The 27,562-nt window shown below is 35.7% G+C and overlaps 4 protein-coding genes across 4 annotated transcripts in view; 2 read left to right on the forward strand and 2 right to left on the reverse strand.

Moving 5' to 3' along the window:
- LOC113231732 (pre-mRNA-processing factor 17) overlaps window positions 1-7,910 on the forward strand; it is a 35,410-nt gene extending 27,500 nt beyond the window's left edge. The window contains exon 12 of the mRNA XM_026466219.1: window positions 7,645-7,910. Within this exon, the coding sequence (XP_026322004.1) occupies window positions 7,645-7,822 (178 nt within the window). The 3' untranslated portion in view covers window positions 7,823-7,910. The remainder of the gene's footprint in view (window positions 1-7,644) is intronic.
- LOC113231733 (5-aminolevulinate synthase, nonspecific, mitochondrial) lies at window positions 7,895-9,627 on the reverse strand. The gene has a single exon (XM_026466220.1). It carries the CDS (start codon window positions 9,497-9,499, stop codon window positions 7,976-7,978), a length of 1,524 nt encoding a protein of 507 aa, XP_026322005.1. The 5' UTR covers window positions 9,500-9,627; the 3' UTR covers window positions 7,895-7,975.
- A 766-nt stretch (window positions 9,628-10,393) lies between these two features.
- LOC113232100 (glycosylphosphatidylinositol anchor biosynthesis protein 11) lies at window positions 10,394-11,182 on the forward strand. Its single transcript, XM_026466737.1, has one exon. It carries the CDS (start codon window positions 10,397-10,399, stop codon window positions 11,108-11,110), a length of 714 nt encoding a protein of 237 aa, XP_026322522.1. The 5' UTR covers window positions 10,394-10,396; the 3' UTR covers window positions 11,111-11,182.
- A 965-nt stretch (window positions 11,183-12,147) lies between these two features.
- The window catches only part of LOC113232099 (protein GDAP2 homolog), a 57,475-nt gene continuing 42,060 nt past the window's right edge, over window positions 12,148-27,562 (reverse strand). The window contains exons 8-12 of the mRNA XM_026466736.1: window positions 16,463-16,616; window positions 15,326-15,465; window positions 15,158-15,212; window positions 14,833-14,976; window positions 12,148-14,613 (exon numbers count right to left, since the gene is read on the reverse strand). Of these exons, the coding sequence (XP_026322521.1) occupies window positions 14,569-14,613; window positions 14,833-14,976; window positions 15,158-15,212; window positions 15,326-15,465; window positions 16,463-16,616 (538 nt within the window). The 3' untranslated portion in view covers window positions 12,148-14,568. The remainder of the gene's footprint in view (window positions 14,614-14,832; window positions 14,977-15,157; window positions 15,213-15,325; window positions 15,466-16,462; window positions 16,617-27,562) is intronic.

Consider the following 27,562-nt stretch of genomic DNA (forward strand, 5'->3'; position numbering starts at 1 on the left):
CTACTTACATAAACAATATTTAAAAAGTAATTACAACATTTGAAAGTGGAACTCTTTGGCTGTAGAATACAGTTTGTTTCATCTGACTGTCACTTGTTTTTACATTGTGGCGTCATTTTAGAAATTGGTTGTTTACATCACCGTGGATTTAACTCGTGAAAATTTTCGTAGTATGATTTTCTATGACTTTAAGTGTAATTTAACAGCTCAGCGGAGCCTCACTCGGCTTCAAACTGCTATTGGCGATGAAGCGCCTTGCAAGACGACTATTTATAGCTAGTTTGCAGAATTCAAACGCGGTCGTGTGAATCTCAGTGACGAATTTCGTGATGGTCGCCCGTCCACTGCTGTGAACAACAAAAATATCGATGCTGTGCGCCGTATGATCAAAACAGACAGGCATGTGACATACCATGCGATTCGGGCATCTTTAGGCATTGGCATGAGTCAAATACAATCAATACTACACAAACATTTGGTTGCTCTTGGTGGATCCCACACAATTTGACTGAGGCCCAAAAAGCGGATCGCGTCTCTTGGTGCAATGCCATGCTTACCAGATTCAACGAAGAGGCGTCAAATTTGGTGTAGGACATAGGAACAGGTGACGAAATATGGATTTATATTTACGATCCCAAAACAAAGCAGCAATCGAGCGTATGAGTATTTCGAGATGAGCCGAAACCAACCAAAGTGGCGCGCGTGGATTGTGCCTCTAAGCGGATGATTGCTTCTTTTTTTAATAAAACTGGACACATGGCTACTGTTGCTTTGGATAATCGTTGTACCGTGAATAGTGGTTGGTACACGACCATTTGTTTGCCGGAAGTTATTGACAAACTCCGTAAAAATATCCGTAAACGCTGTATCCTCGTGCACCAATTAATGCCAGTTCTCACACGGCCAGACAGACAAATGAATTTTTGAAGGTGAACAACGTTGACATTATGAGCCATCCCGCGTACAGTCCCCACCTGGGACTCTGGCACCTTGTGACTTTTATTTATTACCAAAAATGAAGAAAATATTACGCGGTCAACGATTATCATTGCCCGAAGAGGCTGTTGAAGAGTATGAGAAATATGTTTCAGAGATTGTCACGGAGGAGTGGGATAAATGTTTTCAAAATTGGTTCATTCTAACGGAGAATATTTTGAGAAACAATAAATTCATTTCTGACCATTTATAGTATCTTTTTCTTATTCATTCCGAAAATTTATAGTGCGCCTCACGTATTTACTATTTTACACCTGTATATAAGCTCATATTTGCCGTTAAATAAATGATAATAATTCGCTTGGATACCAGCCCGTTGCACCAAGTACCAAGTAACTCGCTTGTAGTGCACCCACTCAATATGAGCTCACACGCCGTAGACTTGTGCGCTTCACGACGACTTTCTCCATTACGCGACGCGCGGTTAGCGTGGGTTAAACATTCATTGACCGACTTCTACTGCTCACCAATTTAGTTTCATTTTTGTATACATAAGCCAATACAAATAAAGTAAGGTTTCTGGATAATAATACTACGTATTTATTGAATTTAAGAGTTGTATAAATAATAATAATATACCAGGCAACCACACCAATAATTATAATACAGGCACATGGGACTTTTTAACATGTCTCAGGGTGACGGCTGCAGTGGCAGTGCCCCTCAATCCTTTGCGATTTAAAGCTCTGAGTGGCAAGCACGCTGCTATGGGCAGGCGTGTCGCTTAGTACCAGGCGCACGTCTTATTCGTTCCGTCACTTAGTACCATAAAGAAAACCAATAACCTGGTCTCAAACTAGGGAATTCCCTGTATGTACTATGAGTACCAGAGGAACGGAATTCACTTTGGGGTACTAGCAGTCTCAAAATATCCAGACTAGAGCCAATATAGAAAAGTTTATTTCCCAAATTGGGAAATTAATTACCGGTAAACGAACACGGGACCTCATCTAGCGTCCACAATGCGAGCCATTGGACCACCGAGGTCGTCGGTATGTGTAGTATACTCACAACCGGAAAAGCCGTTTGCATTGCGTTATTCAGACGGATTAATTAAAAGTTCGAAGACTATTATAATTAGTTCTGCTTGAGTTTATATTTTCAGCTAGCTGCACAAATATTTTGTTTAAAAAAATTTGAATGCACCGTAAGTTGCTTTTGGTATACGATATGATTTGTGAATCAATTCAGCTGTATTAAATTAAATTATATTACGGTTTACAGCCAGTTTGTGCACGAAGCAAAATATTATTGTAATTACAATATTATGTAGTCAGGGTTGAGGTTTTGTGTACCAAATTTTCAGTGGACTGAAAGTTGTTTAATACTCTATTTCTTCAGCATAAAGTCTCTTTTCGATGGGTAACCGATACATACATTCATGTATTAAGTTTTAAATCGACTCCACGAAATTCAGTTTTTTGTTTTATTTTAAGCAAGCAATTTTTGTGAATTGTAACATTATACCGTTTTATAGCATTCTTGGGGTTATTTCAAAGTAACATTTAACAATAATTCATAAAGATAGATTTAACAGGCACCACTTACTTTAAATATCGTATACTTTTTTTTATAATATTAAGTGACGGGACGAACAAGTCGTGCCCCTGATGGTAAGCGACACGCCTATCCATGTGTTGCAGTGTCACACTTGTTAACTCGTCTGTCACGTAATATGTTTCATTTAATATATTGACGGGTAGCGGAAATTATAAGTTATATAACGGACAACTGTCTATTTAAAATATTTTTACGTTTTCGCCGTTTCGATCTTCTGAAAACAGTATCTACCTAATCTATGAAGATTAATCTCTTATTTTTTTATGAAAAATGAAAAGGTTTTGTTTTTCGGATTCTTAATTCGTTTTTGAGTAACAACAAGACAGTGAGGTGTTTTACTTATAGGTATTCTATACAAAGATTGGTAAACTTCTTTTATTAGACTTTATCTCTTGACTTTTTGACTCTTTTATGTATCTCGGCAACGAAATGAAATATTATTTAAAAATCATTCTTTACTATAATTTGTCTGATTAACTTTACAACTCTTGCTTATTATTATTTTTACTAGAAATAAGTTTGTTAATTGACACTACTAACCACCAGGAAAATGTATTCACTATGTTAAGAATTATAGGAATGTAACATTGACGTCATTCGCATTTGAAAATTTGACCCGTGTCTTACGATTGTGTTCTGTATGCATAATCGATCGAATTCGCTTGAAGTTCAAGATGGATGGCATAAACTAAGAGAGGTCTATCAGTGGGTGAAGCCGGGCTATGGATGATGTTGATGATAGGGCGTGGTATAATACTCGTACATAGTTTAGGTATAGGATTGAAGCGTAACGGTGCTAATGATTTAATTTCATTTCACACGGGAGATGTCAACTTATGTCTCAGGGTGGTTGGCACAATGGTAGAGCCCCTTTACAATTAATTCTCCTGAGTTGCTACAACTGCTATGGACAAGCGTGTCGCTCACAACCAGGCGCACGACTTGTTCGTTCCGTCACTTCGGTGACCTAACAGTTTAGATTGTGGGCGCTGGATGCGGAAGCCCCGGTTTCCATTCCCGGTAGAAGCGATTTGGGAAATGAATAATAACACTTTTTTCATCAACTTTTCTAAATTGGGCCTGATCTGTTTCTTCTGAGAAGGACCCCAGAGTGAACTCCACTGCACAGTCGCGTGATAGACATATCGAAAAATCGACAATATGTTGAGCGCCCGAATCCTCACGACTTCAATTGACTTCTGTTTTTATCATTTTTTACTCGACAATGTCATTGACATGTTGACTAATGAACATCACTCGACATGCATTCGATTTGGCGTTCGAAAACTCGGTGTCGATTACTTCTATTTTTACATGTTCTTGTAATGCTATCATAGCAAATTAAGTATGTTACGCAATAACTTGTGAACCGATTGTGATGAATTTTTTTTGCAATTCTAAGGGTAGAAAACTAGGGGACGAAGCCGGTTTCGCGTACTTTCCGGTAACCGATCCTAATATAACTTAACAAATACAAGTAATTCCACGAACTTTTGAGATCAGTTTTTTTAATACTCTGCACTGGGACTACGTTAGTATATAGTATTTCAAATTAAACAGTGAATGAAGACAATTATTTTAATATTATCTGTAAGGCGGCCAATAGGCTGGTGCCAGTGCGCAGTGTCAGTTTTGTAACAATATTGTAAAAATTATGGCGTACATCGCCAGTGTCAGTTTAAAGTCCCACTCAGATTAACATACTTAAAATAATGGATTTAGTACTTTCAAACTGTCAGTTGTGTCTGACTACAAATGTCACTTTGAAGTCAGTCACCTCTAAACATGTCAGTAATGCAATGCTGCCAACATGATTCACTAAAAAACTCTTATAGAATTACGGACGCTCGACATTTGGGTATCTCTAAAATGTGTGGGAATTGAAATTTCAGAGTCGTCGACATTTTTCGTTAGACTTTAATGTTAATCGACAAAAGTCGAAATAGACATAAGTCTAAAAATCTAAGCATGAGGCTCCTGGCTTGTACTCATAGTACAGGGAAAACCGTAGTTTAAGACCAGGCAATTGGTATGGTTGTCTAGCACATAGTTATTACCTATTTATTATTATTTGTAATCATGTTTAAGAAAAATCTATATTTAATTATCTGTAGTCAACCAGATATCCCGCGATGAAACGATAATGTATTGGTTGTGATAAGATAATTTTTACACACTCAATTTATTCATGGTACAATGTGATGGATGCCTATAGATAACTTATAACAGTATCTATAATAATTGGTACTCGCATATCTTTAGACCATAAATACAAGAGTTTTCATTGCAAAAGTTATGATGAATATTGTGTTTTCACTTAATCCATAAGCAATGGTCCTTAAATAAGATGTCAGTATGTAGTAATGTAAAAGTAAACTAACGGTCGTATTCCAGAACTCTACTCAATGCTCAAGTCAGGATCTGAGTATGATTTCAAGCACTGGAAATACGACCCTAATGGCAGGGACTTGAGTATGATTTCGAGTGCTTTAAACCATACTCAAATCCTGACTTGAGCATTGAGTAGAGTTCTAGAATACGACTCTGAGTTAGTAAGAAACGCCGTCTGGTTAATAGCCACCTAATTGTTATGGACTTTTTTCTTTGTATAAACTGGCCCTGTGGCCGAACGGTTACCGTGTTAATAGGGAGAAATATTTGTATGGCGTGCATTTATTTCTCTCTTGAGTTTGGGTGTAATTTGTGTAAGATCGTTTGACAACAACGTGGTTGTCCATGACACCCGCGTGCAGGGTTTTCGTGCGGGGCTATGAGTGTGTGCGTTATTATTATTTTATATGTTAAATGGTTTTTTCACGCAGTGACGATTTAACCCTTAACAATCTGCGTCACGTTACTACCGTCTTTTATATATTTCGCTATTAATTTATAAAGCGCCATAGGCTCAACTCCAATTGCGCAGAGTCGAAGCGTCGCGTCGCGTCCTGTTTTTCAACTACAAAACCTGGCGACGCGCGACGACCCGATTTTTTTACGACTCTCACACAGACCTTAGCTAATTAGGCGTAAATAGCTGACTGGATTTCCCACTCTTATGATAAATACTATTTAATTTCTTATTGTTTATTGTAAGTTTTGCAAAAGCAAACTACATGATTAAGTAATAACAGGATTTCCATATTATGACATAGTGTAGTTTGAACAACAGGATATAAAATCATTGCAGGATATGGTCAAGACGAAGTAGCCACACAACCGATGAACGATGTATATGGATGTTTTTGTATTGTTTATAAATGATTGCTATTGTTACTTTAAGTCGTTCTAAATCATGAAATGACGAAGTGTAATCATTACTTACTTATATTTTCAAATCTATCTAATTTGTTTTTTATATCGTAAATCGTTCCAACCACCCTAGAAGCACCATTATTTTTACATGGTTTTTCTATGTATAAGTACGTTATTGTAATCGAAATCCATCACGTCTATTACGATTATGACAGTCCCTTCATAGTGCTTCCCCTCTCATTCATTACGTTACTGCAGCGATGAGCTAATCTCGCGCGTAGAATTCGTATCCTGTATTTACCTGCCCATTTACCGTCTACCCTACTGCACACGTGACTTGTCACGATTTCCAATTGCTATCAAAATGTTTATGAAACCAGTCATAATATTTGCCTTGTCTTTACAATGTGAACCTAAGGTGAGTATTTGGTAAAAATATTTACCCAACGAAGGTAAAACCGAGAATTGTTTTGGAAAAAATTTAAGCATATTAATAAAACTAATGACGTACCAGCACCCACTGTTGGGCGAAAAACGAGGAGAAAGATTCGATCAAGTTACTTATGTTGTGCGAAATACCTATGTGATTTTTGCACGTGTTTCAATGATAAAATACCTGAAGTCTCTCTTTGTATTGTTAAAAAATAATGTTGTTAATATGCTTCCTGTAATCTGTAACTTTGAAATAAATAAATAGAGATTGACAGAAAACCTCCATGATATATAGCATTATAATAACATGACTCGAGCATCTTGCAGATCGTGAGCGTATGATGATCACAAGCAACTGTAGCAACTTAAAATTTAAAAATCAGTAATCACAAAATTTCATCATTTTTAAACCTGCCACATGGTCGTGGAAGCTGGTAATTGCCATATTTTCGATTTTAGGACATAAGTATACTTTGGATTGTCCGTAGACATTTTCGAAATAATTACATTTGATTTTAGGACATAAGTTCTCAAGTCAAGGCTCTCTCAAGTCTTATACAACGTTACAAAGTGGGGTTGCTTTGTAGTAATGGGGTGATGATATAATATCTACTTATAAGAAATATGTGCGGTCAATTGTCAAATGCTAGGTAACCTAGGTTCTAACTAGGTTTATAAATAATGGCTTCGTTGTCACAGCAATGCCTATATATTTATGATTTCGCAGAGTTCTTATTTAACCTAAATTTATACTTACACATAAGTAAATCACGTACATAAAACGTGTTCGAAAAGCCTAGCCGATATTTATGAAGCTAATTTAATAAATGAAAACGTGTTAAAATTGTGCTTTTTGTATCAGTTAGCTGCCCTGAATTACTCTAATATATAATAATAGAGCAATTCATGGCAAAGATAACTATTTACATACATCGTTTTAGGAACCCAATAGCTATATAAAGCCATTACCAAAGCGATGTACCTACTGTTATCACATAATTATCTGCCACGTTTTCGTGTTATATATTTAGCTATTTTCGATGATCACACTAGGCCCTTCGAGGTCGTTCGGTCAAACTCTACATTTGTTCGCCCATTCGATTTTGTTGCGTCATCATTGCCTTGGTATAATTAGTTAATTAATATGTATATAGGTTTCAAATTTAAACACTTCGGCGAATTGATTTCAATTAGCAATCATTATTTTGCTGTAGCGCAGGTACCCCATACATGCAATGTAGGGTAAGGACAGTACTAAATTATAAGTTATTGCGCTCCAGAGTAGTTGAAATGCCTTGGCCGATCAGTCAATGAATGATGAATACTTATATTGAATAAATTGTCTTATCTTCTTGTTATATATTATCAACATAGTGGTAGCTGAGATTGTTTTCTTTGTTACAGCTATTTGGTGTCCGGCGACGCGGACGGTAAGTGCTACATCTGGGATTGGAAGAGTACAAAATTATATAAGAAGTGGAAAGCGCACGACGGAGTCTGTATCTCGGCGTTGTGGCATCCGCACGAGCCCAGCAAAGTGCTCACGGCTGGCTGGGATGGTGCTATCAAGTACTGGGATTAATAAAACATGAAACTCATTGAACCACCTCTTTAATTTCCCATATACCACCAATCGAAACCAGTAAAAACTAACTGAAATAAACTATACAATACAACATTAACATTTTTTTGTCATTATGCCTCATATATAAACGAAAATAAATTTTATCTAAATTTATGCGACTTGCATTGGATAAACGTAAGGCTCCTCATAGGGTACCTCCATCTTGTACTCCATGGAGCACTCGCGACAAGCGCCGTTTTGAATGAATTGCTCGAAATTGATGCCGTTTTCGTGGAACGCATCGATGAGCGAAGAAACAACAGAGTCGATCATTTCGGGCGTGTGGAAGGGTCCAGGAGCGAACCTCAGTCGCTCATCTCCGCGCGCTACAGTGGGGTAGTTGATAGCTTGTACGTAATGTCCACGACGCAACAGCGACTCCGCCACGCGGGCTACCTTATCGGCACCCTCCACGGGCACGGGCACAATGTGGCTAACGGACGGCAGCTGTGGTAGTCCCGCCACCAATAGCGACAGCTTGAAATAACGTACCATCGCTTGGTGACGAGCGCGAAACTGTCGCCCTTCTTCGCTCGCCAATAAACGAATCGACGCCAGCGACCCAGCCAGCACCGGTGGCGGCAACGCCGTTGTAAATATGAAACCTGGCGCGAGTGAACGTATTGTGTCTACTAGAAGAGATGATCCAGCAATGTAGCCCCCAACATTCCCATAGGCTTTACCTAAAGTCCCCGATACTATATCTACTTTATTTTGTAAGCCCCTCTCCTCGGCTATACCAGCACCATGTTTCCCATAAAGCCCAACAGCATGGACCTCATCCACAAAAGTTAGTGCCCCATATTCATGAGCAATATCACACATTTCTTCTAGGGGACATATTGCTCCACTCATAGAGTGAACAGTCTCAAAAACGACTAGCTTTGGTACACCAGCAGGTGATTCAGACAGTAGTTTACGCAAGTGGTTTGGATCATTGTGTCGGAAGATGTGCTTTGGAGCACGACTATTTCTTATGCCCTGTATCATTGAGGCATGGTTGCCTGCATCAGAGAATACAATACAACCAGGCAGTAGTTTGGCTAGAGTTGATAGAGTTGCATCATTAGCCACAAAACAGGAGCTGAATATTAAAGCTGCTGGTTTTTTATGAAGCTTGGCTATTTCAGCTTCCAGCTGTTCAGTCATCTGGGAGTTACCAGCGATGTTACGGGTCCCTCCAGCTCCAGTTCCATAGGATTTGATGGCGTTGATAGCAGCATCTTGTACCTCGGGGTGACGGGAGGTGCCTAGGTAGTCATTTGCGCACCATACTGTGACGCGACGATTATCCAAACCTTCTAATGCTTGAGGGTACATTCCGTCTGCTGCCAGTCGAGACACCTTCCTAAACACACGATACGAGTAGTCTTTCTTTTTGGCGCTGATCTGCTCATGGAAGAAGTTCTCGTAATGATAGGGCGGGGTGTTGTCTACAATGTCCTCGCTCATTTCCTTGGGCGCCTCAGCAATGATTGCGTTCTCTTGAATAAAAGGACACTTCGTCTCATCGTTTCCGAAAGAACGGAACCCGCGAGAGACAATGGGGCAGAAGTTGCCATACTGCTTCATCAGGTTTGCTCCGTAATTCCTTACGAAGGTTTGGCTCAATGATCCCAAGAACGGACAGGGCATTTTTATGTAATCAATCACACAACACTTGCAAGGTGAATTACTATGGTTTAGCAATAAATGCTTGTTTGTCAATCGAGGTCAACGTTGGCTCTCACTGTAGCCGAACGTTTCGCAGATCTGAAGTTCAACTGGTGGTTTCAATTATAACACCTTTCATTTATAAAGAAGCTGTCGTCATATCGATTGCGTTGAGTAAATTACAACTGTACAATTTTTATTTTGATTTCACGAATGTCAAAGTAATGTTGTCACACTAAATGTTAAGTTACCCTTCTTATATTTAACTTTTACTGAATGGTCGGCGAGTGTCCAAAAACTAATAATAGTAACAGAGGAAATATGTATACGGAAAGAAATGGGCTGTATTTGTACTTATTATTTTATCAATGTTATTTGTAATTTGTTATTTTTATCCAACAAAATAACAGACTGTCTGGAAAGCCTAAGGGTCGGCAAGTACCTTGCCCAACTCATTAGCATAGCAATACAAAGGGGGAACGCTGCCAGCATCTTGGGCACTTTGTCGCGGGGACCCAATTTTATTCATATGATTTAAAAATCCTAGTTTTACTTTACCTGTGTATTACAAAATTAATAAATAATGTTATTTTGATATTTACGAATGAAAAAGAAAATCTCAATAAAATGTATATTGATACATAAGTTTTCGCTACATTGCAGGAAAAATGTTAAATTGCAATACTAACATTAGTGGCATATTCGTTTTATCGTTTAAAAGATAGATGTGTAGCGAAAAAAATAAGTTAGTTGTCTTGTTTATGCCCAATCATTGACATTGGCAGAACTGCAGCTGATAAATTTTGACAGTTCCATCGTCTCAATCTCAATGTTGTATTGTTGAATGTAAATTTATATGAAAAATTAAATGAATTCGCAATGTTTTCACTGAATAATCAACTGGAGTTAAGAAGAGTGACTATTTCAAGTTTGAATACATGTATCTATTTGCCTAGCATAGTCACAATTGTGTCATACAAAGGTTTATTGTATTCAATCGGCAATGGCTCTTCTTTTTACGTTTTGGTGCTGATATTCATTGCGGAACTGTTGAAGTCATTCTATTTGAGTTCTTCGAATGATATACAAGGAAAGAAAATCAAGCTTAACAAAAACAGAGCTGGTGATATCGTAAAATCTTTTTTGTTTTTATTAGGGACGTTAACCAGTTTCTTCGTTGGAATAATTCTGTTTGGAGCACCAGTGCTAGATTATCATGAAGAAACTTTGATGTTGTCTACGTTACTGACGCTGCTGACTGTGTTTCCTTTAATCGCGTACACTGGAGTGGAATCTTCTATGCAACTTTTATTTGGAGTACGAAGTTATGCAAAGGACACTGTTATTGATATGTTGGTTACTAACGCCTTGCTGACTGTATGTGGGGCGTGGCTTGGAGCTATAGTGATTCCCCTTGATTGGAACACACCTTGGCAACAATGGCCCATTCCCTGTTATCTAGGTGCCATTGGTGGCTACCTACTTGCTAATGTACTTACAGTATTAAAAGTAACCTTAATGAGTGCAGCTTACAAATATCCATCTTTGAATTTTTTAGTTAACATTTTGAACAAGCTCTGTATTTCAAAGTAAATTGTTGTTCAGTCTTAGTTGTAGGTATGTACTAAAAATAAATGCATTTTTGAAAATAGAAAACAAAAAAATCATACATTTTCTTATTGGTTGAATAAATCGTTGGTAGGTACGGACGGCAGTATATCAAGCTACATATTGACGGATCGTGTTCCATTGCTCTGGAGGCGATATTCAAACAATAGTGTTAGGCTTGATGTGCTGTTGACTGTACATACATATTGCAAAACTATTTTTTTCTCAAAATCACAAGCATTTTTAATGTATGCCAGCAATACAATATGAAGAAGGGTCAATTTACTTTATGTGTAACTGAATGGAAGCAAACTTATGTAACCATAGGATAATGAACTTTATGTCAAATGCATAACACAAACTAGACATGAGTCAAAAACAGACCAAGTGTCTTCAGTGAATTCTCTCGCACATTCTCGGAAATTACTGCTACCTACCATGTTGTATGCAATGTACTAAGTTCACTATGCTGTGTACAATTTTGTTAAAAAAATTTGATTCCATTCCTTTCTGCAGGAAGGTAAATTGAGCCTAAGCATTGTAATTAGGTACTAGACAATTTCTTATGAAAGAACAACGCCCATTTTGGACTCTGTAACTTATTTAGTCACGACAGGTTGAAAATTTATATCCATCTAAATATACATTATAAAATAAGTTTCAGTCATAAAACTTTGAAATAACTAGGAGAAAAAATGATATGAATTTAAAAAATACATAATTTACATAAGGAAGACATTGAAATTCTCTATATTGTATAAATAAAAAATCCAGTATAATTAGAAACTAATACAAAATACAAATGAAATCCTGTATATGTGATTGATGATCGTCAACTTTTTTAGCTGGAAGTTGGGCATTGTTATTTGTGTAATTTACTTAAAGGACATATATAGAAAGGATCAGAGAAAATAAACCAAATTTAGTAAATTAATAACTTTATTTTGTGTTTGTTAAATATTTACATAAATTATTTAATGCTATATTTTATCAATAAAATATGAAACTTAACCAACATTTGCTTGATCACATTTTTCACATAAATCCTAAATTAGTTGTTTATATCTATGTATAGATTGGTTAAATAATTTCACTGCATCACACATGTATAGTGACAATTACTGAGGAACAAATAATATTATTTGGTCTGAAGTAATTGTCATTTCATCATGTTTATAAATTGATAACAGCTTTGAACATTACAACATAAGGATGCATAGTCAATAACAATTATAATACATCTAAGGCCATGTTGATATCTGAATATAGAACAATATAATGATAACAATATGAATCAAAAATGGCATTCCACACCTTAAAAATTTATTACTTGATAACATTTTAAAGCCTACATTTCAAAATGTGGAATGTCATGAACGCCTTACACAGATATTCACGAAATCTGGGGTTTTGATAAAAATATTTTAACAAATATCAACTTGCTTATAATAAATATTTGAAGACTTTAGAAACTCGATTGAAATCCTTACATGAGTAGCACAACTGTTAAAAATTGTTACTTTATTTACAAACATTGCATCTGTCCTATTGACCGCTAGAAACTCACATATTGCATTTGACATCATTAAGAGAATAACAAGATGTATACATTTTGAAGTGGCACGTTACTTTTGTGTCAGTAATTAATTGTCTAGTATGCGCATAAAGTCAAAAAATACTATAATGAACGAATATAAATGACGCGTTATTTTTAACCAACTTGTACTCTAAATGTGCAAACTTGTAAATTATGTGATATGTTTGCACTTACAGCAATTACAAAGAATGAATGTTACAAAAAATATGGGACTTCTACATTTGTATATGACTGGATTTTTAAGTTAATGCGTTCTATTCATAAGCAATGAGAGACAGGGATAATTATAAGAATGGGGAAAGGATTTTTTCTACTGCTGTGCCCATTTTAGTATAAATATCTCCCTTTCTAACATTGCCAATGAACGGAGTTTACAAGATTCTCACTTTTCTCTCACTATAAGTAGGAATGGTGCATCCCTTGTTTGTGGCAGTGTATATTGTTCTTGGCAATGCTAATGTTTCCCAAGTTCACTGTAAACATATATGCCAATGAAAGAAGCTCCATTGCGCTTTATATTACTTAACTTTTTCAATCCAGTGATCAGCCAATAGTCTTCACTTACTGATTCTGAACTGATATACCAAAAGTTAGATTATTATAATTTAACAAACTTCTTTTTTAAATTGAAAATTAAAAAACGAATCCTAACTTTTGGTAATATCAGTTGTGCTCAATATGAATTATCGTGTTAACAACTAAGTACATTAACATGGTGCGAACGTGCAGCAACCGCCGCGAATTGCAAAAACTTCAACAGCTATGTACAATCCTACCTTCAAGCTTACACCAAAAGTATGTCTAAAGTAAAAAATAAAATCTAATTCCGCCGTAGTAAGCACCTTCGTTAAAAACAATGTAAATATTTTTCTCTAAGTAAGTACTGAAGGGCAATAGCATTAAATTTCCTATACTATTAATACATTCGCTTATAATATGTGTTACGGGTGTATGTATTTAAAAAATAAAGCATTTTACTACGAGCTTAACAAATACCCTGTCGCAGTATCAAATTCACAGTTGAAATGATAGTTGACTGACAGAATTTACGGCACGTTAGATACGCGAGTTATAATTTGGTAGAGATTAACAATTCATCAACATATAGTACAAGCAAAGCAATATGAATAACCGCATGCAAATATGCGGTATGTGTAAGTTTTAGAATATCGAACGGAAAGTTTTGATCGTAAAAATCGAAAAAAGTAAGGTTATTAAATCAGTCTAATTAAGTAATATTTACTTTAATATATCTAAATAAAAAAGAAGTCACCATTATTTAGCTAGCGATGACGGAATGAATTCGACAGCTCGAGATAGCGAGAGCACATTTAGGACATCGAAAGGGAAATAATTATTGTTAAATATAAAAAATGCACCTCTAATACTAAATTACATGATATACTTTTAACAATCTTAATTTAATAGTAATATTTTTACTCAATACGTTTTTCTTGTTAATACTTTTAACAAATATGTATGTACACGCATTGAACAAAAAAATTACTATAAATCATAACAGCGGCCCTTTTTATTGAAGTACCGTTACCGAATCAACCAATCAGTCATTCCAATTTGTTTTCGGCGAGTTCATTGGCTGTAGCAATAACGGTAACTTTAATTTTAAAAATTAGCGTTCGCCCTCTTTGTTGCTAAACACAGTTTCACTAAAACCGTACTTGGAAAGCAAATTGTTTTGTAAAAGGTTAAAAATACTGTTGTAACCAAAATACGTTATTAATATACATATCAAATACCTAATAGAAACATATTCAATTATTTAGATTGTGTCAGCAAACAAAGACGGGCACAATGCGGCCGTTCGATTTAACAACAGCGCTGTGCCTTACGTATTATTTGTATCGGGTTGGAAGTAATGCAGTCCATTTATCTGAAAATATATTATAAACAAATCAATAAACAAAAGTAACTCAGATGGCACTACAAGATTTATTTAATATTTACTTGTAATAAATAAATTTGAATAGCACTTCGCAAAATTGCGATTTTTCTGTACTTGAAGGGCAAGTGAGACTAAATTATACGACTTACGCATGGTATACAACACAAGGTTTTTTTTTAATGTATAATAAAATATAGGTTATCTCACCGTCATATCATATTCTGTGACGAAAGCAGGCACATCCAACTGATCGCGCGCCATTACGGAGTAGAGGTACTCGACGCCTGGCAGGTTGTGCACCTTCGCCTTGATTGCTGGCGCCATGAACGTTGTGAACCACCATGTCATCATCTGAAGAAACATAGAATAGGGTCCAAAATCAATTCTAAAATCAGACGTGTCACAAGTGAGTGAAAATACCGTTAATAAAATCTTATCTATATAAAACTTTTCGGTGGCTGATAAACAAATTGCGAAGAGTCAAAAAAGGTGGGAATCTGAATTTGAACATATTATAGATTTAAATACACACCTTAGTCCAAAATGTTGGATGTACGATGTAAAATGCTTTTAAGTTCTTTTTATACCTGTAATGAAATACAAAATTATAATGTAAAATATAATGCCATAGTAATTAAAATCTCGCATGTGCACTAGCGACACGGCTATGGTGCCCATTTGGTATCAAAAATGTACTCACTTGTAAGGCAGCACGGTGTAGACCTCCTTCAGCCAGGAGAAGGGCGGGTGGTTGGTGGAAGAGGCAAGCGTGTGGAAGTACGCAATAACATAGTCACCGCGCACTATAGGGTCCAAGAGCTTGATTAGGTATAGCAACGCCTGAAACAACGTGCATGTCTTCTATTAAGTATAACGTCACAATCTTTGTGCAAAATAATTCTTAACTTCTCCTGCGATCTGTGCTGCCTACCTCCCTAGGTTATCCCTATAACAGTAAAAAAAATCTCAAGTATGTGTTTCTTTTATAATATCAAGTAACGGGACGAACAAGTCGTGCGCCTGATGGTAAGCTACATGCCTGTCCATAACAGTTGCAGTGCCACTCAGAGCTTTAAATCGCAAAGTTCTGAGGGGCACTGCCACTGCGCCCGTCACCCTGAGACATAAGTTGACAAGTCCCATGTACATGTAATTTCACCAACACCCTTACCCTTCAAAACCGGAACTCAGTAATGCTGACATTACTGTTTTGGCGGCAGGAACAGGTCCTATTCATAATTCACTTATTTGTGAAAACACAGATTATTTGGAAGTTGACATGTACAAAATAAGTAGAGTTTCGCCGTGTCAGGCCATACAAACGTATTGAAAGTGTTATTAATTATACATTTATTCCATTGACTTACAATGATTTATTCGCATGCATTTTAACAGACTGAACCAGTTACAGCATGTTATTTTTTCTAATATAGGTACATGAGCGTGCACACATGGATTTAATGACGGTCAGCAATTTAGACGTAATGATAGTGTTGTATAATTTATAATAATTTTAATTGTCAAAATAATTAAATGTCAAAATAATAAAACTAGTAACGTCAAAAAAATGTGTAAATATCAAAAATCTGACAATGGAGTTAGGGATTTATCATTTAAAAATTCGGACACTGTATAGTAAATTTTAGTAGTCAATAAGTTGTTTGTTTTTTAAATAATACAGGGTTTTTTCGGGCCTCAATACTTTTGGTAAATTATTGCAAATTTTAGGCGCCATTACAAAGAGAGAAAGGGTGGTAAGGTGGCAGTACTTCCCTGGACGAACTCTTTCACAAGGAACTCTACTGCCACTATGTGTATAAATACATAGATACCTCACCTTATCCAAATCGATATCACCAATGGGGAACCACTTTCCGATGAAGACTACGACAGGCCTGCCGAGCCGGTCCACGCCGCTCTGGTACAGACAACCGATGCCAGATATCTCCGTAAGGTCCTCATTGTGTGCACGTCGCAGTAAACGCTCATACCTGTTGACAAACACACCATCGAATTTTAATTATCTTTTCGGTTGCCGAGGTCGCCTTACTATGATGAAACGAAATTAGTGCCCCACACACAACTTATTAAAACTATATGTTCACTATAAATAAAAGACCCGGAACTATTAAATATATCGTTTCAAAGTGCTGCAACTGTCTCTAGATACAATATATGTGTGTGCACATTGTATTGTACACCTTTTTTTTTTTTTTTTTTTGGGTATTTGGCTTCTGTCCCACTGAGGACAATTCTGCCAGTGTCCGGGTTGAAAGATACACAATCAGCTGTCTAAATCAGTATTCTGAAGTCCCACAATGTTTATCTAGCTTGCTTCGTTATAAAGTGTCATAATGCGTTTGTCATACAGCGTCATCACGCCATATGAAGTTCCGTAAACCAGCAAAGGAAACCGACGCATCTCCTTGATCGTAATTTCCTTGTTGAGCGTAAACAAATAAATTAAGCAACTTTTTCGTAGGAGGAAATCAATGAGAAACATAAGTTTTAGAATGAAAAGTTGTAATGTGACCTACTTACAGTATTGACGCATCAAGTGTTTACGATGTAATCTAATAAATATAAAAAAGACTATTTTACTATAATTATTAATACAAAGATCGAACACTCAGAAAAAATCCTTCGATCCGGCCGGATTCGAACCGACGTCTTCCAGCTTACCGTGCCAGACGCTATACCAACTAAGCCATGGAACGAACCAGCGGACCTCACGAATTTTTCTATGTGCTTGCGTCGGAAAGATATATCAAATCAAATAAGGGACGAGATTGTGATACATTTCACGGAAAACATACGTCATACATTTATAATTATTATTTTTTTGTAACCATCATCCTGAACCCACACAATACTTTTCTTACAAAATAAATGCTTTAGCTTTGTACCCACCCTTAAAGTTACTTATACATTGAGATTCATCGTAGCAATACGGCGCGTAGTAAATGCCATCCCTTATAAAATATATTTTTAGACTCTTTCTTACGTCACCGACATATACGTCTTTAATTTTCTCATTCTAATAAAAGCCGGTACGTTTAGCTCACTTTGAAGCCTAAAAATACCATGGTGGTAATGATATCTTTTCTGTGACTGAAGTGTCAAGTAATTTGAAATAGTAGATCTAAATATATCTTACAATTTTTGCTCTATATTAGTTTTGAAGTAAGTAAAAGTAGAAAAGATAGGAGGAATTACCGATTTCAAGTATTTATGCAAATTAGGTTCATATCATATACAAAATACTGGTGAGATAATGTGTACGTTTTTAAGTAGGTAAAAAAATTTAACAAATAATAACATAGCAGCCATTTTTATATTTCACAGTTTCATTTTGCGTTTGCGGATAAACTGTAACGTTGTAATAATTTTTTTATGGGTAAGTAAGTACATAGACTAATTTCACAAATTACGCGACAGCATGAGCTTCTTGTGTACATTGTATATTCGGTTAGTATTGACAATATTTTATGTGAAACTATTTGCATTATGACAAATTTTAGTGAATTTACTTAAAATTATTCAGAATTAGACACACTTAAAATAAAATCCATTTTCAAACAACAATGGCACATAGAACAGCATCAAACAAAATGTTTATGCGCCAGTATTGAAATTAATCTGCGATTAAATATTGTTAGTTAGTTTTCCAACGTATCACGATATGATATGATGGGTAGCACTCGAAATAGACTCAAGTTGTCCATTTACATTGTTGTACATACATACATATGCAAAATAATATATTTCAATATACTTTTGGTACATGGCGTTAATGGCGGAAAAAGAGAAGAACAAGAAAATAAGCAGTTTAACATGGAATCTAAAGTTTTAGCCAGTAGGACTTTGATTTCAAAATAAAAATGTTTCTATTGACGGAAGAGATAATTTTAGTATAAGGCAGTTTACGTGAACACCGCAAGTCCCTCGCGCCCTTTTCTTTTATCAGGAGACGTTAAAGGTCAAGAAAAACCCTCCAGGTCAAGGTTTTTATGTAAGTACATATGGTATAGTTCTAATATAAACAATAGTCAAGGTCATATCACGGTTCATACAATTTTATTGTAAAAGTAACATAATTTTTGTATAGTTTTATTGATTGTTGAATTTACGGCCGTGATCGGAAAAAAAGGACACCAAATGATTCTTTAGCATTAATTTTTCATAAAAATTGTCTTTAGTTTTCGAAACTAACGGACAATATGTTCGGTTTTCGAAAGTTTACAATGTTAAATCATCTCTCTAACTGTCGAACTTGAAAGTCAGCTTACATTCTAGATGAAATGACAAATTCTAAAACATTTGCTAAATTCATCACTGAAGTTCAGAAATTGAAACATACCGAATGGGTTTCCAAACGTACATGATTTAATATTTCATTTTGAACATTAGACTGACTTTCAAATTAGACGGTTAGGCCATATATTTTAATAATTAATTATAATATTAAAAATGTTTTTGTTTTGCACTTATATAACCCGGTTATTACACGCGTTCAGCATTTCATGAATTTAATAAAGAAAAATTAGAAACTTGAGTCGCATTAAGTCGATACGGACTATTTTAAAATTGAGAAGTTTTTTATCCTGAACAATGACGAAATGTTAAAATGCTATTTTCCTTCCTTAGTTATACGGAGTGCGTATGTGCACTTTGTGCACTCGAGTTTAGTTACAAAAATACCGTTGAGTAGGCTACACTAAAATAAAGACTAGACTAAACGAGTGTTCTTACCTATAAATAACCAAAGCGAAACCACCACCCAGTTACATTACAAATTCTATATACTTTTACCTGTCAGTTAAACCTTCAAGAAATGTCTGAAACTAATGTGAATCCCGTTTTTAAATTAATATGTAAGCGCAGATGATGTTAGAAAAGCGTTGCGTTGTAAATAGAAAAGACGTGACGCAGTTAATTCAGTGAACAACCTCTCCACAGACGTCACAACTTCGACCTTCTAATGTTGTTTTCGCGAGCACCGCAACAAAGCTAGGGCTATTTTTTCAATAACACGAAAATACCATGTTCTCTGCTTAGGAGGCGGTAGGTAAGTCGAAAAACTAGGATACCACGACTGAATTACTACAGGCTCTCATTTAAAACTTTCAATATATGTCTTAACGAATTAGTGTATTGTCCGAGTAAAAACCGATGATTGTTCTGTTCAGTTCAATCGACTATTTATATCATTGCGTAAGGTATAAATAACTGGCAAACATTACATAAAACTGTTGCGTCCTATTCTAATGACACATTCATCTCATTGTAAACTATTGTGTGCCAAAGTCAACATAATGTCATGAAACATTGTGTACCTAAACACTGCTAAAAACTTCACGGCCTCTACGTTCATACAAAATTATAGTAGGTCCCCCGGTATTAGGTGCCGTTAATGGGGCAAAAAGGGACTAGTCGATTTCTTCGGCGGAAAACCTCCGGGCCTTATAATAATGACTAAGATAATGTGAACAAATGCATTAAACTTCTGAATAAATTATATACATATTTATGTTACGTGTAGACGTAATCGACTTTATCAAACCTTAGTTCAGGTCTTCACAAATATTCGTTCTGTCTTGTTTTATTATCATTTATCAGTGTCACTTCGTTATAATTTCACCTTAGTTTTTTCTTCGACTTACGTTGGTGGTGTTCGTTTCTCAAACTAACATTCTTTTTTTAGTTGTTTGTGCCATAATGTCACATTTCATCATCGAAGCTGTGTTATGGTCAAGTAATATTGACACAGTCCATAAAGCTGCACCCTGCACGTCTGGCGCCGAGGTTCCGCCCGCCATTGACCGGTGACGTCATGGGGCGCGCCACCCCTCCGGCTTTCCACTACAATGGGATCTATGTAGTATAACATCTGAGACGGTCGTTATATACTAATAGAATTTCGCGCTATGAACGCTAAACGCTATGCTTTAGCTACAGACATAACTCAAGTTAAGTATTATAAACGACATAGTCCACCTAATCACAGGTACATAGGTGATACCTTTTAAACTGTAAAACAGCTTATTCCCACTAAATGTAAGAGGAGGGAATATTGCAATATAATAAAAAAAAAACTACCTATAATGATGATAAAAATATACGCAACGCAATAAATAAATAGCACATTCAAATTAATTTATCCCCAAACCCTAAATAGAGGGCCTATTCCAAGATAAAGGCGTAAATTTGTGTAGTAGTGATTAGTTTCTTTTTTATAAAATAAAATAAATGCTTATTTAACCTCCATCTCACCTGATGGAAATAGGCGATATGAGGTCAACGATGAAGCATGCACACACTAAATAATGGCTATTCCTTTTTGTGGCTTTTCATGTTTTTTTTTGAGAAGTGAATAGGCAGGAGGGCGTTTAGCCCGTTTTTCATGTTATTATATACTATTTCATAATTTGTACATGTGTACTTGTGTACTTTTTTAAAATGGAATAATACAGACATAATTGTTTTATATATTTTACATACCTATATTTGGATTTTATTTTTTCTACCTTTACGAACATTTATATTGTCCTTAACAATTTACGGTGAATGCCGAACGGTCTTACAGTATGCACGTTCAAAAAAGAAACAAAAATTTTCTTTTATAATCCTTATCTGTGTTCAGGTAAACAACCAGTGTGAAGTTTGTGTCAGTGGCTTGAAGTACAACGAGGCGTCCTTTTGTTTTGTCTCATCACATAATTTGCCATGGGAGCAAAACGTTGAAGATGCCTTGAAGGACAGTCCACTAGTTATTGTATTTTTATAGTACATATATCTATTACATAGGATATAATAGGTTTATTAGTATTCGAACTTATGCACCTCCACAGTTGTCACCAATTATGTAGTGAATATACATTTAGTTGACTGGCTAAAGTCCCCGGTTATACAACATGACCGGATGCCCATTAAACTACTGAATTTCTGATGCAGTAAACAAAAATTAACCAAGCTTTGGCTCGTTAGTCTGGTTTCCATAGGTTAAGAGATTGACGATGGATCTGGAAAATGGTGTCAAGATCTGCGCCCTGGTAAAAGTAAACAGTCCATAAGCACTCGTAGCGTTGTGTTATTGCATTAAAACCTTTTTAAGTAGTTCTTATATCATTAATAAATACTCATGGAAGTTGGTGCTCATAAGCACAAAATAGGCACAGAACAGTCACGGTTCTTAAAAGCTGCTAATGTCTCCATATCACGTTTCAATATAAAAATTTTAATTCCCTCAATAGGTCTTTTCCCAAATATATATTCATTTCAAAACATGTTGTATGAGCGATATTTCAGTTTAAAAGTAATAATTAAAATATTTCGATGAAAGCTTTTGCTTTCATGACAATATCTTCGGAAATCGTTACAAAGAAAGAGTTTTGAAAACTTTTTGTGTAAAAGGTTTATTCAGTCCAGGTTTGTCGCTTAGTATTTAGAATAACCAAACTTTTCCTAATGACACAATCATTTGAGTTTGTCGTTTGTAAAAAATTGCAAGTCTACATGATAGTTAAAATTTCAGTAATATACGTACTGTGACATGATCACGTTTACTGTGCAGGGCGAACCAATTTGATGTGGCCGCGTCCACAAGCGGAATTCCTTCGTTTATTATTATTTCAAAATAGCTAATTCATTCCACATTCTCCTTTGTTACATGTTACGTACGTTTTATCTTCCATACATTTGAAAGTCATAACAAATTGAGAACGAATGACCATCCTTTACCGGTAAATAACAATCATCAATAACGCTGCGTGTTCCTGAATATTTTAAATTATGAGTTATCACGTTGCAAGATCTACTTGTTGCCTGTATCAACTACATTATAAGTATATTGGGTGATGGGTCTTGTTTTATGATACTGACAGGACGAACAATTCGTATGCCTGGTGTTAAGTGACACGCCTGTCCATAGCAGTTGCACTGCAACTTAAGAGACCTAAAATGGTGAAAATCTGAGGGACATTGCTACTGCGCCTGGCACCCTTAGATATAAGCTGATAAGTCCCATGTGCCTGTGATTCACCAGCACCCTTACCCTTCTAAACCGAAACGTAATAATGCTCATATTACTGCAGATTGGTAGAAATAGGCAAGGTGGCAATACTTCCCTGGACGAACCACAATGTGACGGATAGGCCCACAGGACCTCCAGATATATTGAATTTGCTTCGCCTACAAGCGCCTAAGATAAAACGTTTGCCGTTAACGTAATGGTGATTCCATAAATTAGAAGATATTTGTGCATGTATACTAGTTATTAATTTATTTTTGAACAATTTACCTTATACTATGAAATATAGCCTAAGACACGCTCACTCGCTATCCAAGTGGTGACGGCGTGCCAGTCCGCGAATGGGGTCAAGTTTCCATTGCCATTGCAGCCATTAGTGTCATGTCTTCGAGAAAATTTAACAAGCTATATTTGATTTTCATAATTCATCATATTATAAATGTTTAGAACTTCCTTATAAATCATTTCGTATTGGTGGTTGAATAGAAGTTACTAGAAAAAATTAAATTCTCATTAGTTAATACACATGTTCTTTCCATTTGGTTTATCATATTCAGACGGTAGCACGAGTTCGTGTTATGCTAATTACATTCCACTTGCTCGTTAATTCACGACAGTTTGTTATAACTCGTGAGGAGACACGCAATTAAATGAGGTTGCCTATTTTTTGTTCAAAACACTTGTTTTGTTCCCTTAGTCAAAGATGAAAAATAAGGTCGTGTGAGGTCTTGGTCGATTTTCTCCTTCAGGCGTCCTTAATACATTCCATTACGAGAATTAACGTTGACGTCGCAGAAAAACAATAATTAATTCATTTAATTTTAGTGGTATCTAAGACTAAATGGAATCCATACAAGTAAGTATTCCCCTGTTTGAAACAGGGCAACCTGTAATTTATTACCAAAACTTTTTATTTATGAATATAATTCTAAAGAATTATCGGATTTTATGCGTTGTATTTACCATGTAGGTTGGTAAGTAATTTTATTAATAACCTGTCTAACAAATTACTCATAACCTAAGTATGTTCAATGAGATCTAGTGCGACATGTAACGAGGCCCCGAGGAGTGGCTATCAATCAGCCAGCGCTAGTATCGCTCACTCACCGTTTGCTCAATGTCACTTGTCTCAACCGATTACTTGCTTTATTAATAGGCACAATAAGTCAAAGTCAAAGTCAAAGATTATTTATTCCATAGGTAAAATAAATTTACACTTGAAAACGTCACATTTAAGCTTAAGCTACTGCTCGTTCACTACGCTGACCTCCCTGAGAAGAACGAGCAAAAAACTCTAGGGATTGCTCTTTTCAAATAACCTTAAATGCTATGGAATACACTTTGAATCAAATTTGTGTGGATTCTGGAGCCATGTCGTCTTTCCATACATCTTTATCTAACACGTAGTCTTCAATAGGAATTATAAACCCCAAAGACGATTCACGCTATACAAGGATGTTGTATTTTGTGACATATTGAAGGAACTTGATAATAATTAATTTACAAAAAAAAACTAGATAATACATACTCGACAGATCGATTATCCCTACGTTTTCTCCTCTTTCAATAGGTGATTAAGGGTCATATTCCTGAACTCTACTCAATACTCAAGTCAGAACTTGAGTATTGCAGTGAGCACTGAAAATCATACTCAAGCCCTTGCCATTAGGGGTACGACCCTAATACGTTTCCAGTGCTTGAAATCAACTCAAGTCTGCTCAAATCCTAACTTGAGCATTGAGTAGAGTTCTGGAATACGACCCTAAGAGTAGTAGGGTTGGTGACCTTAAATGAAAATAAATGCTAGAGAATTCATATAAAAGTTTTAATGGCTTTGGTGTAGCAACATCAGGTTAGAAGAGTTCCGCGGGGAAATGTAACTAGTAGTCGCCAAATGGAGAAATTCTATCTACAACATCCCTGTACGTAGGAAATAAGGATAATAATAATATAGGAATTGCTTAGGATTTAATACCGGGTACTGTAATTTTCATTCGTATGTTGTAGATTTTCAAACATTTCGAATGTTGGCTTCAAGGAGCTATGACCGACATTCAAAATCATCAGAATAACAAATATTGTAGTTCAACATGAAAGATTTATAGAGCTTCTGGAGTTTACGGTGGTACGAAAATAGCGCGTATGTGTGTGATGTAAACGATTAAATATTTTAGTTCAATAAACCAAAACGTGTTCAATTTATAGTAATACCAACCTGTAAATTAACCTTATCACATAAAGGTTATATGATCAGAACTATAGCGAAATGAGTAAAAATTATAAAAGTAAAAGTATTGCTCCATTTCGTATACAATGCAAAATCGAATTATAACAGTTGATGGCTAATACGACTTTCATTCTTATAATTAGGTCAGATGCATATTTTATAAACAAAGTATATGACACCAATAAGCTTTGCAAGGGGATTACTCTTATAAATATTATATTGTTATGTTTCTAATTAGTAAGCCTTTCAATCCGACTACTTGACGCTTTTAATCTTATTTATTTATTTTTATTCTTGCGTCTACACTATATAACGAAAAAAAAAAAAGAATTTTGCTGCTGATATGGCTTTAGAAATAGCACTAAGCTGTGATCTTTTACATATAAATTACTCTGTTATGATACTTAGTCAACCATTTTACGCGTATGTCAATTTATATGTATAACAGTTAAAATGTGAAAATTACCCACTGCATGCACTTGTGTGAGTGTCTGTGTAGGTACCCCACAAAGTGTCGAAAATAAACTAGTAACCGGGATAAAGTATGTTCATGATACATTTTATTTAATTAACTCCCGGTCCTTGGCCGGGAATCTTATTTTCGACTTGCGTGACAGCTGCTGTAATCTTGACCTGATTATCGTGGCAATCGGGCGAATATTGTTCGATTTATTAGACGAGGTATTTATGATGATGCTGATAAGAAGTTTTATTCAGTATATTAGTTACACTTGTATCATCGTTAGTAGTCGGATTGTCGAAAGCTTATTTACCTACAATTCGGTCGCTCGCTAACATGTACTGAGCTTTTGAATCGAAAATATCCCATGACATCAGGATTGACTAAATTGTTAAGCACGCAATTGAAAGAAAATACTAAATAAACGGTTACAAATGTTATTTGTAATTTTATGTAACATTTATCATTATTACAATAAAACGCAAAAAGTTCTGACATCAAGTTTTTTATGGTTTAAATTTTTTTTTTACCGAAACTATCGTACCATTGTTTAAGTTTGACACTTCTATCTGTTCACAGCAAGCACTGAGAACCATTATCATATTAATGTGTCCATCAGACTTTTAAGATTTATAGTGAGCCAAAAATCTTACGTACTTAAAATATAAAACAAATTACGCGCGAAGTTCACATCATCAGGTATTTAAAAGAAGAAAAAATATATTTCAAGAAGCCGCTTTAATTTAAAAAAATTTAAAAAGTCAATTTTAGATGTAAAACCATCCGAATATCCGATCAATAATAATCATCATATATATTATTCACTGTGTTATTATATTACTACCAAGTAGATGGTGGGGTAGTTGTCCGGCTTCACTTTTTTTTATATTATCAAATGACGGGACGAACAAGTGGTGCGCCTGGTGGTAAGCTACACACCTGTCCATTACAGTTACTTCAGTTCACACTAAATTTATTCGTGTCTAAGAGCAGCTTTTATTTAAACTCAAATATTTATATTCGCCAAGAAGTCACGGTACATTGTCAACAGATTATACATATCAATATAAACTACTATTTAACGACCTCGGTGCGGAGGCATCGGGTGCGATTCCCGGTAGACCAATTTGGGAAATGAACTTTTCTAAACTGGTGCAGGTCTGAGAGGTCTGGAAAGTACTCCAGAGCGAATTCTCAAAAATATGTGAATGAAATGAGTTTATTCATTTTTGTATTTACGTCTTGTTTCAAGGTTTCTATTAATCTGTATTTTTTTTTCAAAAAAACCCCTGTCAATAGGATTTTCATTGGCTCTAATTAAGCGGGCCATCTTAACAGCCTCATAATAACTAGAATAAAAATCTGAGAAGTTATCCTTTGGTTAATTACCTGATAAATGTATTACGTATTTTTTTTTCATGATACCGAGTGACGGGACGAACAAGTCGTGCGCTTGATGGTAAGCGACAAGCCTTTTCCATAGCAGTTGCAGTGCCACTCAGAGCTTTAAATCACAAAGATCTAAGGTGTACTGCCACTGCGCCTATCACCCTGAAACATACGTTGGCAAGTCCCATATGCGCCTGTAATTTCACCAGCACCGTTAACCCTTGAAAATCGAAACGCAGTAATGCACACATTACTGAATGGCGGCAGAAGCAGGTAAGGTGACAGGTAGTTCCCTGGAACTCTTTCACAAACAGTTCTGCTTCTACTAAAATTAAAAGTTTTTATTATTCAGGTCCATTTCAGGAAACTGAATATTTATTTCCCCGAATAAATAAATAATAAATGAATCCTAGCACATAAAAAAACTAAAAGAAATTCGCAATTTCAGAATTTAAAATTTTCTAATCTACTCGGGAGTATGATTTGTGTTTCGGGTCATGGTACAGTCAAGAGCACATCAAGCTGGAAACTTTGGTCAGTGGACAGTTCTTATTGTAAGCGACATACAGAGCAAACAAATTCTTGAAATTTATTTTAACGTACTCTTAACGCTATATTAGTGGGACAAATTTGTACCACATGTAACCTTCTTACTGACTGATAGAACTTACGATTCGGAGAAGGTAATGCTTGAATTCCATCATTCACACTCACAAACTCAAATTTGTTAGTAGACCACTTTCGCGTTGAAAAAATAAACAATACTCACTTTTCCTCAGGAGTCTCTTCGAGGTGTGGTGGTGGAGCTAAAGTACCCAGGTCGGGTAATTCA

This window comes from Hyposmocoma kahamanoa, unplaced genomic scaffold, assembly GCF_003589595.1.
Source record: "Hyposmocoma kahamanoa isolate Upper Pololo Valley unplaced genomic scaffold, ASM358959v1 66, whole genome shotgun sequence".
Classification (NCBI taxonomy): Eukaryota; Metazoa; Arthropoda; class Insecta; order Lepidoptera; family Cosmopterigidae; genus Hyposmocoma; species Hyposmocoma kahamanoa.